The sequence below is a fragment of the Pempheris klunzingeri genome, chromosome 24 (genome assembly GCF_042242105.1).
Source record: "Pempheris klunzingeri isolate RE-2024b chromosome 24, fPemKlu1.hap1, whole genome shotgun sequence".
NCBI lineage: Eukaryota > Metazoa > Chordata > Actinopteri > Acropomatiformes > Pempheridae > Pempheris > Pempheris klunzingeri.
In genome coordinates, this window is record NC_092035.1 from 325001 (window position 1) to 342500 (window position 17500).

General features: G+C 44.0%; 3 protein-coding genes across 4 annotated transcripts in view; all 3 read right to left on the bottom strand.

Moving 5' to 3' along the window:
• The window catches only part of dnajc27 (DnaJ (Hsp40) homolog, subfamily C, member 27), a 3132-nt gene extending 203 nt beyond the window's left edge, over positions 1-2929 (bottom strand). The window contains exons 1-7 of one of the 2 annotated variants that reach the window (XM_070855829.1): positions 2554-2929; positions 1551-1633; positions 1362-1431; positions 1098-1262; positions 889-1011; positions 654-814; positions 1-214 (exon numbers count right to left, since the gene is read on the bottom strand). The exon at positions 1-214 is cut by the window's left edge and continues 203 nt beyond it. In XM_070855829.1, coding sequence (XP_070711930.1) covers positions 82-214; positions 654-814; positions 889-1011; positions 1098-1262; positions 1362-1431; positions 1551-1633; positions 2554-2631 — 813 coding nt within the window. In that variant the 5' untranslated portion in view covers positions 2632-2929 and the 3' untranslated portion in view covers positions 1-81. Of the gene's footprint in view, positions 215-653; positions 815-888; positions 1012-1097; positions 1263-1361; positions 1432-1550; positions 1634-2544 lie in introns of both variants that reach the window. The other variant, XM_070855828.1, reaches the window with a different exon arrangement.
• Positions 2930-3419: 490 nt separating this feature from the next.
• Positions 3420-13106, bottom strand: LOC139223734 (T-cell surface glycoprotein CD3 zeta chain-like). The gene is made up of 8 exons (XM_070855719.1): positions 12980-13106; positions 5719-5816; positions 5549-5584; positions 5207-5272; positions 4682-4714; positions 4461-4514; positions 4274-4303; positions 3420-4187 (listed from the first exon to the last, which is right to left on the bottom strand). Exons 1-8 carry the CDS (start codon positions 13038-13040, stop codon positions 4122-4124), a joined length of 444 nt encoding a protein of 147 aa, XP_070711820.1. The 5' UTR covers positions 13041-13106; the 3' UTR covers positions 3420-4121.
• A 1255-nt stretch (positions 13107-14361) lies between these two features.
• creg1 (cellular repressor of E1A-stimulated genes 1) overlaps positions 14362-17500 on the bottom strand; it is a 4646-nt gene continuing 1507 nt past the window's right edge. The window contains exons 2-5 of the mRNA XM_070855682.1: positions 17071-17190; positions 16870-16983; positions 16370-16458; positions 14362-15367 (exon numbers count right to left, since the gene is read on the bottom strand). Coding sequence (XP_070711783.1) covers positions 16372-16458; positions 16870-16983; positions 17071-17190 — 321 coding nt within the window. The 3' untranslated portion in view covers positions 14362-15367; positions 16370-16371. The remainder of the gene's footprint in view (positions 15368-16369; positions 16459-16869; positions 16984-17070; positions 17191-17500) is intronic.

Below are 17500 nucleotides of genomic sequence, written 5' to 3' on the forward strand. Positions count from 1 at the left end.
GGCGAGCGACATGGCACACGAGACGCTAAATAACCGAACCGTGTGAGAACCTTCAGTCCAGTCTCTACCAGAGCTTTCAGGCTATTTAATGTTCTTCAGCAGCGAGGTGCGGGCGTTCACCACGGCCTTAAAGGCGTCTTCGCTGCCGGGGGCAACGCATTTATCCGGGTGCAGCAGGACCGCCAACTTCCTGTACGCCTTGTTCACTTCCTCCCTGGAAACGAGGAGGCAGGAAGCAACATGAGACAGAACACAGGCACACATGACTGACAACAGACTGGATGTCAGCGGTAATTATCAGGAATTTATGACTTGTCATGATGAGTTAAAGGATCCCTACAGAGAGACCGGTTAGATCAACCACAAACAGCCGTTATATCGCTCTCTGCACACACACCAGACTACATTCACTAAAACAGGGATTTTAGCTCACAGGACACTGGAGCTGCTGCCTCCATCAGTCAGTGTGTTTGAGTTGTTGTGTGATTTATAAATATTATGTTGGATCCAAACCGACCCTTTAAAACACCAAAGTCACACAACAACACAAACACACTACCTGATGGAGGCAGCAGCTCCTGTGTCCTGTGAGCTAAAATCACTGTTTTTGTGAATGGAGTCTGGTGAATAACTGACCTTTGACCTGTACTCACCGCGTGGCGCCAGGTTTGACTCCCAGCATGTCCCAGGAATCCTTGCTGTTCCGGATGCGTCGGATGGTGTCGGCCTGCTCTTTGGTGAAGCCGACGCTGACCTCCGACACCGGCCGCTTGCCGCCGTTCTCACACATGTCGGTGATGGAGGAGAAAAAGGCCTGCGGGGGGGGGGCAGACACTCAGAAGGTGTTTCCTGCCGTCAGAGCAGCAGGCTGAAGTTCAGCGTTCGTACCTGGAACATCTCGTTGATGCCCTCGCCGCTCTGCGCAGACGTCTCGAAGTAATGGAACCCTCTGGACTCCGCCCACAGACGCCCCTCCCCCTCGTCCACCACCCGCCGCTTCGTCAGGTCCACCTGCAGACGGACAGGTGACGGGGACACTTAGCCTCACTTCCTGGTTTGTCTGTACCTTTACGGTGACCTCGTGAGCGCCGGCGGACCTTGTTGGCGCAGACGACGAACACGATGCTGTCCATGTTGGCCTGAGAGCCCATTTCCTGTTTCATCTCGCCGAGCCAGCTGTCGAGAGCGTCGAAACTCTCCCTGAGGCCGACGTCGTACACCAGCAGCACCCCCTGGCTGTCCTTGTAGAACTCGTTACGCACCTGAGACAAACCCAAGAAGAAGAAACAGGAAGAGAAGAAGAAACCATCATTTTCCTGCTCAGCTCACTAAATGCTGAAGTGTTTTAAGGTGTGAACGACCTCGTAGAAGAAAGGATGGCCGGCCATGTCGAAGATGTTCACTTTGATTTCTCTATCGCGGACCTGCACTCTGAGGACACACACACACACACACACACACACATCAGTGGGTTTAACACACACACACACACACACACACACACACACACACACACACTGCAGGAACACACAAACAGTGTACAAACTTACTTGGTGACGCCATAGTCGATGCCGATCGTGGCCAAGTACTTGGGCACAAACCTCTTCTCGCAGTAGCGTTTGATGATGCAGCTCTGAGAAGGAGAACGGTTCTTTAGCATCTTTCACACCAGACTCCCTTCAGAAATATGACGATTTAAAGGCAGACTGCTGAGTGATTAATGCAGACTAATTATTCAAGTAGACAATTAATCAGAACCAGTCAAATGTATGCCGAATTTAGGAAGAGATTATGCTAATTTTAGGAAACCTCCTTTAAAGACTAAACCTTAATGTATAAAAGTATAATTCAGGATCATGTTTGAATCAGTAGATTATTCTGGTAAATTCGGCACACTAGTATTTCACTGTTTTTAAATGGTTCATTTTAATAAGAAGGAAACAAATACAGTTGATGCCGAATTTCAGAGAAGATTGTGATCATTTAAAAATCCAGACAGGTTCAGCTACTCTTGGTGGTTACTTCAGGATCTCTGGGTCCTCCTGGCACAGGTGTGACACCCCAGGCAGAACCTCATCACAAGGTCTGCATTCTTATCTGGTGCACTTGGTTCGTCCTGAGTGGGGACAGCAGGGGGAACGTCCCTAATAAAACTAATTATTCTGTATTAACCACTAATATATACGCCGAGCTTCAGAAAACACGGACATCTTTGGAGAAACATCTTCGTCATTGTTGAATTGTGCAGGAATTAACAACAATATGCAAAGAAGCGTAAAAGATGCTGATTTTTACACGGAGTCTGGTGTTGGTAAGAGCCACAGAACTCAGGCAGAGCAGCATGATAAATCTGACTCCATCAGCACAACAACCGGGTGTCATGAAGCGGGCAGCGGGTTTGAAACCAGTTCCGACCATGAAGGTCGTTAGGTGTCACCACACAGAAGCCCCCTTTTAACGGTTTACTGCAGCTGGAAGCGCGAGCAGTCCCCTCTGCCGGACTCAGTACGAGCTTTGGTCTAAAATAAGCCGCCGGTCACTAACCTTCCCCACCTCGGCGTTCCCGAGGCTGATCACCTTCACACGCAGCGACTTCTTGTTGTCTCTTCGCTTCGGTGCGTTTGTTTCCATCTGGACTCCTTTTAATTTGGCGTTTTTTAATCTAACAGGGAAGATTTGAGCTGACAGCTGCTGCTGCTGCTGCTGTTGTTGGTCAGCGGCTAACAGGGCTAGCTAGCCGTTAGCACAGTAGCTAGCCGTTAGCACAGTAGCTAGTAACGGACGCGGCCCTTAAACTGAATATTTACGGTATTAAATAATCAATCACATCGCATTGTTTCACTTTAGCATCAATGCTAATACTTTGGTTCAGCGGCCATTGTGACACACAGCAGAGACACAGCTAGCCTGCTAGCCTCATAGCATCAATGCTAACCAGCTGTTAGCAGCTTTTCAGATAACACACGACTTCCGCTCACTCTCTTTACAAAATAAAATAAATAAAAGATATATAGTGCGAGTTTAATTGAGATTGTGTGTTTTATACACAGTATTAGACTCCAGTCTCTCACAATAGAGTCAGTTAATCTTTAATTTAAAGAAAAATCACCAAACAGCGTCATATCTACATGGAGATGTTTGGTATGGTAGCCTGAGGTCTCTTAATTTGAAAAGGCGGAAGTTAAACCCTTAACTTTAAAAGCCTTTAATAAATGAAGATAAATGTACTCTTGACTTCCCCTTAACTTAAACATTAAAGATATTCCAGGAGTCCACAAACATTTTAGGTGAATAAAAGACGACAAACTAAAGAAGTGTGAAGGAGATAAATGAAGAAACAGATGTAACCGGAGACAAACACACTGAAGAGAAGAAATAATCCCACATGTTTTAATCCACCAGGAGGCAGAAGCTGCTGCGTTTATTCTAATGAGACCTTTAATAGCAGAAATGAGCCTTTACAGAGCAAACAAGACAAATGAGCACAAAATATCAATATAGGAACAAATTCTCAGGAAAACGTGATTATTTCAGTGGAAGCACTTTTATGACGTTAAAGTAGAGAAAAAGGAGAAGTGGACTTAGAACAGAGTTCCATTATTACAGTATGGAAGGAATTTCATTAAGAAAAGCCATTTTAAAAGGGAACAGCTGTTCTCCGCTGCACACCAGACCGATTTAACCTCAGGTGTTCGTTTGTGTTTTAGCGCTTTAGTTCAGATCCAACATGATGTTTAATGGTGTTTAATGAGAACACCAGCTGACCTGAGGTCAGGCTGCAGAGCAGAAACAGGAGTTTTAAAGGTTTTACTCCTGAAACCAGCACATTAACGTCTGTTAAGGTCAAAATTAATCACCTGAAATTTGGGGTTAACGGATAATAAATGAATAAATGAAGGAGCGTTGTAATAATAATAATAACGCCGATGATAAAAGCACCTGAACGTGTGGCAGCGCTCCATCACTGCTCCTCATCATCACAGAGCACTAAAGAAAAAGATCAATGGAAAATAAACCAGTCCGTTCGTTAGTCGACTGAATCAAACTCCAACAGTCGAACCCAAATAATTCGTCCCGATCAGACGCTTGTTTTGGTTTGTGTCCAGGTGGGCGGGGCGCCGTTAGCGGGCCGGGAGCGGCTGCATCTGGAGGGACTGGTAGGTGTCTCTGGTGGCCGAGCTCAGACCCTGAAGACCAAGAGGTCGTTAGCTTGTTCCAGGAAATAGACCGGACCGATTAGTTAATGATGGTTTACCTGAGGCACCGCACTCACCTGGTACACCTGCTCGTTCTTCCTCTGACGCTGTGAAAAGAGCAAACACGTTAACAACAAACCTCTGAAGTTATTGATCATTACACAGCTGTGCTGGATACACCAATCTGATCAATAAAATCATTCTAAATCAATATTTTATTTAAAGACGGACGAAGAAAAGTATAAATATAAATAATAAACTCACCTCCCGTTTCACAGGAAGCTCCTTATATTCTCCGTCTGTGCGTTTGGTCAGATCCTAAAGGACGAGAACCGCTTGTTAGAACCGCTCGTTAGAACCTTTCAGTAGAACCACTCATACGTTATATATAATATCACAGAACATCTAATAAAACTGATACAAATATACAATTTAAATTGTGAAACAAAGCAACAGAACCAGTAAATACAGAAGAACGTTCTTACCGTGTAGGTGTCGTCATCCCCCGTTCTGCGGTTCTAAGAGAGAACAGAAGAGAATAAACCAGGAGTCCGGTTTGAACAGATCCGGTTCTTAAATGATCTAAATAACAGATTTAATTATGCTTTTGTCTTTTCAGGAGTATTTCAGGGTTCTGCGGGGTTCTTTAAAGGTCATGTGGTGAACTGTTCTTTAATAAAGTGTTTTGGGGTTCTACAGGATTATCTCAGGCATCTACAGGGTTCTTTCAAAGGAACTTAAGGGCTCTTTTCAGGTTCTTGTGGGTTTGTTTGAGTTCTGTTGAGGTCAAAGAACCTCATAGGTATATGACACAATGAATTGGGTTCCTCTGCAGTTCTTCGGGGTGGTTGAGGTCGTTCCTCAGGACTGTCTCTGTTCTGTCTGTTTCCTCTTTGTGAATTTGTTCTGTAAAGTGTTCTGTGAGAACGTTTCTGTGTTCTCTGCTGTTTTTAAATATTGATCGTAGAGGCAGAAACCTCATTGGTCGACAGAAGTGTTGTGTAACTCACCCTTCCTCTCTCCGGATCTCCTCTCAGCAGCAGGTCGTACCCGCCGCCGTCCTGACCCTTCAGATCCTGAACGCAACGCAGCACAACAGTTAGCGGTTAGCGGTTAGCGGTTAGCGGTAAAGCAGCATGTATAGTCGTAGAACAGCTGCATCCTGACGTGTTCGTCCCAGAAATGTCACAACACATCGCTGCGACACAGACCAGAACAGCTGTGGTTATCAGTTAGCATCAGCTAGCATAAGCTAGCATCAGTTAGCATCAGCTAGGGGCTCAGCACCATCTGGTGCCTCTGTGCCGTCATGAGCTCACAGGTAGAACAGGACGTTCTTCAGTTTTACTCACGCTGTAGATGCTCTCCTTTGCTTTGGTCCTGAAGAACTGAGAACATCAGAGGAAGAACAAATCAGTGGAGACACAACGAGGAGCTTTATGCTAAGCTAACGCTAACGTAACACATGGAAGCCAGTGACATCACACGGCCTTCTAGTGTGTGTGTGTGTGTGTGTGTGTACCCTCTCCTTGATGAACATCCCGGTGATGATGAGTCCATAAAGGCCCAGGAAGCCGTCCAGGATGTAGCACAGCTGAGGGTCGTACAGGGCCAGCGCCTCTGTGGAGGTCAAAGGTCACACCGTCAGTTCAGGAACACCAATGAAGTCAATGTGACGGAACAGGAAGTTAGAACAGAAGAAAAGAACGGGTTCTTCACGAACAGCGACGGGCTGAACACTGAAGGAGAGAACTACGACTCCCAGAGTGCATTTCACCAGCACTCAGCAGTTTAGCTCAATTTAGTGTGTGTGTGTGGGAGGGGAGTTTATTCTGTTAAAGGGGAGTTTGACCTGTTAAAGGGTAGAAAGTTATTGAACGGAGAGAAACATGAAGCCGAAGTTATTGATGTTATTGATGTTATTGAAGCTCGTGGTCGCAGGAAGACGAACCCTCTGAGTTGATTCCTGGAAACGAGTGAAGTGGAGGAAGAGGAGGGCGTCAGACCTTCATCAGGTCCGAGCTTTAGGTTCAGGTTATTGATCTAAGTCCTAAACGATGAACTGATTATGTTTTGGACTTTGAAAAATGAATGTGACCGTATGCAGATGATGTTCAGTAGTTTGTTGAAGGAGTCGCTCAGTTATTTAGTTTAGCTCTTCTCATTAGGGTTCATGTTTTCAGTGTGAGTGTTTATTATAGTTCAGAGGAAACACTGGAGTTAACGTCTAACTTTTATCTCTTTGTTTCATCTGAGGCTGAACTAAACTCTAACCCGCCTCATACCGCAGCACCAGCTTCCCCGTGGAGACGTCGCCACGGCAACACGGATAACCAGATAACCGCACTGAATGATCACTTATGTTCAGTGCTTATCGGGGGGGGGGGGCAACAGTACATCTGATACGAGATGAGAGCAGAGATACACCGAATATAAACAGCAGAGGAAGTCAGTGTGTGTGTGTGCGTGTGTGTGGTTCAGTGTGTGTGTGTGTGTGTGTGTGTGTGTGTGTTTCAGTGTGTGTGTGTGTGTGTGTGTGTGTGGTTCAGTGTGTGTGTGTGTGTGTGTGTGTGTGGTTCAGTGTGTGTGTGAGTGTGTCAGTGTACAAAAGTCCTACTTTGAATAACAAGTTTAAACTCTTGTGTCTTTTAGTAGTTAAGATGAAAACCTGTAACATGGTTGAAAGTTCTGACTATTTAATCACTTTATAATGTAAGGATAATATTTATCACACGTTAAGATATGAATGCCTCCAAATGATGAAGGTTTTAAACATAAAATACTAGGTCTCTGTGTTCTTCTGTTTAAAGGGGAACCCACCAGAGAACCCACTGTTCCACTTTGTTAAACCATCATTTAGCTCGTCATATATAAGACGATATGCAGACGACACTCTGCTGTGTCACAGGGATCCGTACAGCTGCTGGGTTTCGTTCACATTCCCCTGAAGCCGAATATCAATTAATTGATTTAGTGGCTTGACAGAAAATGATTGATCAACTATTTAGAACCGATTTAGAACCGGCTGCTCAGATCTGAACATTTACCGCTGATCTGGAACGTTAGAACGGAAAATCTTATTCATGTGTTTTCATCATCATCATCATCACCATCATCATCATCACCACCTGAATGACTCAAACTGATCACAGATGCTTTCCAGTCACAAACTTTTTCCATCACAACCTCAAGATGCTTCTCATCAGAGTGTCCTCGAAGGCACCGCCAGGTAAAGATCACAGGTGCGGCCAATCGACACTTCTGATAATCAACTCAAGCAAAGATGAAGTCGTCCTGCCCGTCTTTGGCCTGTGTGACCGGCGGTTACAGTTGGTGTTGGATTCTTTCACTAAAAGGCTCCAGACTGGTGAACTAGTGGGTTTTAGTGCCGTAGAAACATGAACGCTGCCTCGTCTTCCTCAGCAGGTTTGACTGAAGCCTGCAGACGGAGCGCAGGGCTGGAAAACGCCCAATGGTTCCACTTTAATTGGGAAATGAATTCATCTTTGTGTTTAATTCTCCTAAAGACGCCTGAACTGATCAGACGAAGCCGTTTGTTAACATTAAATGAGAGGTGTCGTATATTAAAGTACAGAGAATAATTGGTGTGAATGCTGAAAGCATTCACAACATATGTTCTTCGACTTTATTATTCTTATTCTTATTCTTCCGCCGCGTTTTTCGCCGCGCTTCTTCTTCCACAGCATTCAAAATTTCAAAACCATTCAAACTTCAAAACATTCAACCTATTCGGGAATCGAGGGGTATGACTTTTCACGTCCATGACATTCAAAACTTCCGAAATATTCAACTTTTTCCCCGGAAATTTCCCCATAGGAATGAATGGGAAAAATTTCAAAAATTCCCATTTCTTCAACCAACTTCAAGCCTTCACAGCTTCCTCATACATTCAGCCACAAACTCCATTCAAACTTCAAAAAATTCAACATCTTCTCCTCATTCAGCACATCATTCAACCCACTTCATCCCATTCACCCTTTCACCACATTCACCTTTCAAAAAAAAAAAGTTTTCCACCCCTTTTTCAGATTTAACATTAGTGTGTGTGTGGTGGAATGTTCAGGCCTAGAGTGGGGGCCAGCATAGCTAGAGTGGAGAGGAGCAGAAAAATCGTCTGAAAACATCGTGTTTAGCTCGCTCTCACGCCCACAGGGTGTCACTCAGACTCACGATTCATACATCAAAACGTAGGCCTGCTCGGCCCGGTCGCAACGATGTGACTTCGGGCACACAGAAACGCACGCAACCCGCGCTACGAGCCTCCAAGCGACGGGAAGTGAGACCAACTGCCGCAAAAACTGCCATGTTAACTGATGCACAAAGCTGAGGAGGGAGGCAGTTGGTCCGTCACCACGGCAACCGGACAGCTGGAGGAAATCAGCTGTTTTGTGACCTTTGACCCAAAGAGAGACACAGATTTTCAAAGTGAAATGCCTCAGATGGCAAATTGGTGCAGTTTGGGGAAAATCAGCTGATCAGTGTGAACTGTCACTCACTCACTCACACACACACACACACACACACACACACACACACACACACACACACACACACACACACACACACACTCACACACACACACACACACACACACACACACACACACACAGACAGAAATCAGCTGATCGGTCAACTGTCACTCACTCACACACAGAGACATGCATACAGACAAACAAACAACTACAAGTGTTGACTCAGCAAGATGCTCAATTGGAGGACATCAGCTGATTTGTGACCTTTGACCCACAGAGACACACACACACACACACACACACACACACACACACACACAATGACAGCCAGCCAGGTTTTCAAAATAAAATGCCTCAGATGGTAAATTGGTGCAGTTTGGAGGAAATCGGCTGATCAGTGAACTGTCACACACACACACACACACACACAGAAATCAGCTGATCAGTCAACTGTCACTCACTCACACACAGAGACATGCATACAGACAAACACACAACTACACGTGTTGACTCACAGCAAAATGCTCAATTGGAGGACATCAGCTGATTTGTGACCTTTGACCCACAGAGACATCGATGAAAACTGCCATGTTAGCTGATGCACAAAGCTGAGGAGGGAGGCAGACGCGACCACTTTTGTAACCTGCTCCAGAGCTCTCATCTCACAAGTTAGAGACCTCAAACTCTACGTGTGTGTTCAGCAGACCCTCCTCTGTCCACTGGTCCACACGCCAAAGCTCTGACACTTACGGTGCCCATGCAAAACCTGCACTTTCAGAGGCATGTCACAGCTGAAATCTCAATGAAAACAGCTGTGTGTGGACCAGCTGGCACGTCATCACGGCAACCGGACAGCTGAAGGAAATCAGCACACACACACACACACACACACACAGACAGAAATCAGCTGATCAGTCAACTGTCACTCACACACACACACACACACACACACACACACACACACACACACAGACAGAAATCAGCTGATCAGTCAACTGTCACACACAGAGACATGCATACAGACAAACACACAACTACACGTGTTGACTCACAGCAAGATGCTCAATTGGAGGACATCAGCTGATTTGTGACCTTTGACCCACAGAGACATCGATGAAAACTGCCATGTTAGCTGATGCACAAAGCTGAGGAGGGAGGCAGACGCAACCACTTTTGTAACCTGCTCCAGAGCTCTCATCTCACAAGTTAGAGACCTCAAACTCTACGTGTGTGTTCAGCAGACCCTCCTCTGTCCACTGGTCCACACGCCAAAGCTCTGACACTTACGGTGCCCATGCAAAACCTGCACTTTCAGAGGCATGTCACAGCTGAAATCTCAATGAAAACAGCTGTGTGTGGACCAGCTGGCACGTCATCACGGCAACCGGACAGCTGGAGGAAATCAGCACACACACACACACACACACACACAGACAGAAATCAGCTGATCAGTCAACTGTCACTCACACACACACACACACACACACACAGACAGAAATCAGCTGATCAGTCAACTGTCACACACAGAGACATGCATACAGATAAACACACAACTACACGTGTTGACTCACAGCAAGATGCTCAATTGGAGGACATCAGCTGATTTGTGACCTTTGACCCACAGACACACACACACACACACACACACACACACAATGACAGCCAGCCAGATTTTCAACATAAAATGCCTCAGATGGTACATTAGTGCACTTTAGAGGAAATCAGCTGATTTTTCACCACTCAAACTATTCCTACATGGATTCTGTACATCTTTCAACTTTGCACCTATTCAGATTAGTAGTTTCTTCATTCATTCAGGTATTCAATGTTTTTATAATTCAAAAGGCAGCTATTCATTGTGGTGTAAGCCATTCAGCTTCACCCTTTCACCTATGGAGATTAGTAGTTTATTCATTCATTCAGGTATTCAATGATTTTTCAATTCAACATGCAGTTATTCAGTGTGGCGTAAGCCAATTAATAGTTTATTCATTAATTCAGGTATTCAATGCTTTTTCAATTCAAAAGGCAGCTTTTCAGCGTGGCGTTAGCCATTCAGCAGAAAGCATTCACACCGCAATTTCTTCAGAAATTGCATTCTCTAGTTAAACTAACGATCTTCCCTCTAAACCTTCTCCAGCTTCACAGGAACAGAAGATGAGCGTCGTCATTTACTGTAAACAGGCGGAAAACCTGCTTCCACTGTGACGCTTCAAGAGTTTCACTCAGTTTAGATTCATTCAGTAAGAAGACACTAGTTAATGTTTATCTGAGTTTCCACTCGTGTCAGATGTCTGATTCTGTCGGTTTCCTGCATGAAACCTTTAGAAATCAGCCCGTTGCACAACTTGGACACGTTACTGGTAGATTTCAGGTGCTCTTCCCTTCCCAGAATGCCTTGCAACAACCCCAGAGAAAAGTATTTGACCACATTAAGGCTCTCTTCGATCAAACCTTTGACTAAACCTTTAAAACACAGAATAACACTCTGACTGGTGGAGCAGCAGCTCTAAAATCCCTGTTTTAGTGAATGTAGTCTGGTGTGTGTGCTGTTTGTGGTTAAACCAAAAGGATCTTCCAGGTCTCTCTCTGTAGGGATCCTTTCCATGATGCTGTCACACACTTAGAATAACACTCTGAGCCTGTCAGTGGATCAAACAAGCTCTTTTAGTGGACCTACTGTGATCAGGTGCAGAGGGGAGTGACCCTTTAGATAAAACACTGCCTTTCTTTGTCAACGTGAATAATGTCGCCTGGTGCTTCAGGTCGTGTGACGGTGACCTCGGTCGGTTCCCTCCACCATCGGTCATCTGATCGTTTCTGCTGAATAACGATAATTACGACGTTTATGTGATGATTACGAGGAGAACGGTAACTTCACGTCACCATCTGGTGTCAGACGTGTTTCTCCAGCTGCAGCTCTGCAGCAGAGCGTCAGTTTGGCTCCTGAACAGCTGAAGCAGAAACCAGGACACCCCCGCTGTGTCTTCCTGCTCGGCTCATCGGACTAACTGTCGCTCCGCGGCAGACTTCAGTAAGACGCCGCTCAAACAGTCTTAATGAGCTAAAACATTCTTGTTATTATTTTGAACCCCCCCAGTGGCGCTCTAACCCTCCAGGCTGCGTCTCAACTCTTCTTTCTGAAACTAAAACTGTCGTTCAGCTTCAGTCTGGAAACCACAGCGCTGCTTCCTGAAGGGGGGGTTCACTGTTTGTGGTCGGTTAATGTTCAGTGAGCTACAGCGGCACCCCCCACCGGTGTTCATCCCTCCAGCTGACTGAGAGAGAGGCTGCTGTCTGCCGTACGGCCAGGAAATATCATCAATATCATCAATATTAGAATCAATATCATCAATATTATGATCAATATCATCAATATTATGATCAATATCATCAATATCATCAATATTAGAATCAATATCATCAATATTAGAATCAATATCATCAATATAACAAATATAATAAATATGATCATAAATATGATAAATATGATCATAAATATAATAAATATGATCATAAATATGATCAATATGATAAATATGATCATAAATATGATAAATATGATCATAAATATGATCAGTACCAACCAACTGTGCCCTCTGCTCTTTATTGGTGTGAATAATTGATATTCTGGTATTTAACTGAGCCTCTAATGATGAAACATGTCTGCAGGCTAACATTAGCAACGAGCTAATCCAGTTCAAACTGTGACGTTAATGTAAAAAACATCAGATCAAATCGAATAAACTTGTCAAAGAATCAAACGTTGTGACTGCGAAGCTTCTTCAGCCGTTGATGCTCAGGACATTTGTTAGCTTGTGTGCTAATCTGCCATGCTAACAAAAACACGGTGCAGATTAGCCGGCGGCTGCTACAGTTAGCTTAGCATGCTAATAAGCTGATATGTTGATATAATCAATCAGACGGAAACAGACGTTTTCTCTTAAAAACGCAGAAAAATGAACTGAGTTTGGTTCACAGCGAACAACATGGCCGCCAGAGAGGAGGCTAATTCCTCCACAGGAAGTCAAACCAGCAGACGCTGGCGTTTCGTCTGAAGAAACATTTTATTTGAAATGTTTTCAGATCAGTTTGAAGCTTCTTCAAACAGGAAACTCACAGAATGATTAAAAACCATCTGAGATATCTTGAAAGTTTCCAACTCGTCTTCAGGATGAAACCGACGACACGTCGACTCGTCGACTGAGGCGTCGTTTCATCAGTTTCATCCTGATGAAAATGTCTCCACGCCGCCTGGGGGGGTTTCAGAGTGACATGTTCTCGTCTTACCTGCCGGGGAAACCGCGGCGACGAGAAGCAGCAGGCCAGATGTCCACGTCTGGAGCTCCATCCCCAACTGGTCTCCCCAGAAGAACCTTCGAACTGGTGTCAGAGAGCGTCGGCGTCCTGTCTTCGTGTCTAAGTGGAACAGGAAGTGGTGAGGAGCTGCTGTGCCAGGTGACATCAGCCTCCACATGCTCGTGAACCTTCCTCCCACACGTCAACTCACTTCTTCTTCACACAGAAAAACAAACCCAGCTCCTCTCGTCTGCTTCTGCTGCTTCGTTTCTGACGTTTCAGAGAATCTGAAAACTCTAAATCTGGTATGAAGGAAGGTTTTGTCCTGTTTAGTCACAAGGGGCACACTCTGAAATAAAGGATTTAAGGGCCGAGGGGTCGCTGCCCTGCAGGAGGTCATGAGATGAAGGATGACGATGAGTGTCGCAAAGGAGATTAGATGTACTTTAAGTGAAAAAAATTCATAATCTCAGTTTTATTGAATGGAGTTTGATGTATTGGGCTTAAATCTTAGTTTTACTGAATGGAGTTTGGTGTGTTGGGCTTAAATCTTAGTTTTATTGAATGGAGTTTGGTGTGTTGGGCATAAATCTTAGTTTTACTGAATGGAGTTTGGTGTGTTGGGCATAAATCTTAGTTTTACTGAATGGAGTTTGGTGTGTTGGGCATAAATCTTAGTTTTATTGAATGGAGTTTGGTGTGTTGGGCATAAATCTTAGTTTTATTGAATGGAGTTTGGTGTGTTGGGCATAAATCTTAGTTTTACTGAATGGAGTTTGGTGTGTTGGGCATAAATCTTAGTTTTACTGAATGGAGTTTGGTGTGTTGGGCATAAATCTTAGTTTTACTGAATGGAGTTTGGTGTGTTGGGCATAAATCTTAGTTTTACTGAATGGAGTTTGGTGTGTTGGGCATAAATCTTAGTTTTACTGAATGGAGTTTGGTGTGTTGGGCTTAAATCTTAGTTTTACTGAATGGAGTTTGGTGTGTTGGGCATAAATCTTAGTTTTACTGAATGGAGTTTGGTGCTTTGAGCTGAAAAACCAGATAAATATGTTTTATTAGTTAAACATCCAAACACGTACTAAAGTCGTTAAAATTTGGAGTCTATCTTCTTCTTCTGTAGTAAAATCAACTGTCTGCTCCTTTAAAAAACACATCGCTCCACTTCCTGTTTCACTGTCACTCTAAAACTTGTTTTTAAATCGCTCAAACACAAAAACTAAAACTGACGTTTAAAATATTAAAACCAAATAAATTTTAAAGCTAAAAGCGGCTGTTTTTGTCTGGTCCTCAAACATCACGTGTTCAAAAGGGCTTTTATGAAATCTACAAAAAATAAAATGCTTCAAACAAACCTGGAGCCATTTTGTTTTTTCACACAAACTTTATTTATACAAATAAAAAAAACACATTTTCACAGCAAACTTCCAGATATTCTGATTTTAGAAAAGCGTGAATATTTTACAAACGGAAATGAGTCCAGTGTGAAAAGGCCGAATTCTGTTAACATTCATTTAACTGCTGGCTGACAGCTAAGACTCATGGGAAATGTAGTCATTAAAAGATGAATAAAGAATCTATGAAGCTGAAATAATTAACAGCTAATGACACAGCTGTTGAATCCAAGTTAAAGAACAGCTCATTTAATCACAGCATCTATCAATGAACATTTGATCATAATACTAAAATATTTATAAAAACTGTTTCCACGTCTGAATCTGCATTTCTGTTGATTCTCTTCGTCTCTGAAGTTAGAAAGTGCTTTTGTTGTTGTTGATTTAGTGCAAACCCTCTTAAATCTTAGTTTTACTGAATGGAGTTAGGGTTAGAGCTGAAAAAAGAGAAACCAAAAAAAGAGAAACCCTTTCAAATTAAAGCGTATTAAAGGAACTTTCGTTCTCATGTTTTCAGTTTTATCTTCAGTTCTGACTTTAATGTTTCAATCATGTTTGATCAGAAGCTCAGCTGCTCCCTCCGCAGGTCAGACTGCAGCACTGCAGCATGACTAAACACACCTGTACACACACCTGAGCGCGCACACACACACACACACACACCAGAGTCACTGTTAAAGTCTGAATTTCAGAAAAGTAAAGAAACTGATCAACTGATCGATCGAATCTCTGCATCGTTGATTATTTTGTCAAATGCTGTGATCAGGATCAATGATGGGAAAATAATAATCATGTGAATATTTTAAACTCCAGTTATTAAATTAAAATCATTTTATGTGATCATTAACAGGGGTTTTATTTTTAAATTTCACTGGTGTCACTTCCTGTAGTTGTTCCTGTTCCTGTTTGTAGTTTTGTGTCCTCTGGACTTTGGACTCTTCCTCGTGTCCCTCCGGTCGCAGGTTTGAATCCCTGACTGGTCCTGTGACAGAAACATCATCAAGTGTTTTTATGTTTTACTCTGAAAATAAAAGTGTCTTATTTTTCACTGAACGTCTCAGTTTTGATAAAAACTGTTGTAAACTACAAACTTCTGTCTTTTGGACAATTTTCTCAGAAATTTACAAACTGCGGCGAAGAACCAGCCGTGGTCGCTCGGCCACTCGATCATCTCGGGGTGGCGGCTAAACAGAGACTTCTTAGCACTACAAACTAAAGAGACAGGACTACAAACTAAAGAGACAGGACTACAAACTGAAGAGACAGAACTACAAACTGAAGAGACAGAACTACAAACTAAAGAGACAGAACTACAAACCGAAGAGACAGAACTACAAACTAAAGAGACAGGACTACAAACTGAAGAGACAGAACTACAAACTGAAGAGACAGAACTACAAACTAAAGAGACAGAACTACAAACTGAAGAGACAGAACTACAAACTAAAGAGACAGAACTACAAACTAAAGAGACAGGACTACAAACTGAAGAGACAGAACTACAAACTAAAGAGACAGAACTACAAACTAAAGAGACAGGACTACAAACTAAAGAGACAGAACTACAAACTAAAGAGACAGGACTACAAACTAAAGAGACAGGACTACAAACTAAAGAGACAGAACTACAAACTGAAGAGACAGAACTACAAACTGAAGAGACAGAACTACAAACTGAAGAGACAGGACTACAAACTGAAGAGACAGAACTACAAACTGAAGAGACAGAACTACAAACTGAAGAGACAGGACTACAAACTAAAGAGACAGGACTACAAACTAAAGAGACAGAACTACAAACTGAAGAGACAGAACTACAAACTGAAGAGACAGAACTACAAACTAAAGAGACAGAACTACAAACTAAAGAGACAGAACTACAAACTAAAGAGACAGGACTACAAACTGAAGAGACAGAACTACAAACTAAAGAGACAGAACTACAAACTAAAGAGACAGAACTACAACACCCAGCAGCTCTCACCTTCAGTGGTGCTTCCTCTGCGGTGTGGCCTGGAAGTATTCCTCCGGAGTGACGGTCTTCACCCCCCCAAAATAATCCAACACCCACACCTGAAACACGGAGGGGGGACAGGAACACGTTAACCACACTTCCTGCTCTCTGATTGGCTGAGACTGTGATGTCTGGACCAATAGGAGGCCTGGACGCAGTGTCAGTACTGCTGTCAGTGCTAGTAGTACTGACAGCAGTACTGAGAGCAGTACTGACAGCAGTACTAGTAGTACTGACAGCAGTACTGACAGCAGTACTGAGAGCAGTACTGACAGTAGTACTAGTAGTACTGACAGCAGTACTGACAGCAGTACTGACAGCAGTACTGACAGTAGTACTAGTAGTACTGACAGCAGTACTGACAGCAGTACTGACAGCAGTACTGACAGTAGTACTAGTAGTACTGACAGCAGTACTGACAGCAGTACTAGTAGTACTGACAGCAGTACTGACAGCAGTACCCGTGGTACCTGTGACACGTTGAACTTGGCGAAGAACCAGCCGTGGTCGCTCGGCCACTCGATCATCTCGGGGTGGCGGCTAAACAGAGACTTCTTAGCAAACTCCGCCTCCGTCCCGTTCACCTGGACAACAACGTGGGGGGGGGGGGGTCATGTGACTACTGGGACGTACCACCTGGACACGGGGGGTGTATTGGTGAGTACTTGTACCTCCATGACGGAGCCGGACAGGATGATGTGAGCGCAGAGGGGGCTCTGGGGGTCGAAGCCCTGCTGCCGGCAGTACTCGGTCTGAGCCAGAGACATGGACAGGGACGCCTGGGGGTTCACCTGCAGGGACACACACCTGAGCTGCACTTCACCTCTTTTAAAGACACATTTACTACATTATCACCCCCCATAGCACTGTCCAATGGCTCTGAGCTCACATCACACACCAGACTCCATTGAGAAAACCAGTGATTTTACCTCATTGGATCTGAACTCAACCTTTAAACACCAAAGTCACACAGTAACACAAACACACTGACTGATGGAGGCAGCAGCAGAGCAGCAGCTCCTGTGTCCTGTTCTCTAAAATCCCTGTTTTAGTGAATGTAGTCTGGTGTGTGTGCTGTTTGTGGTTAAACCAAAAGGATCT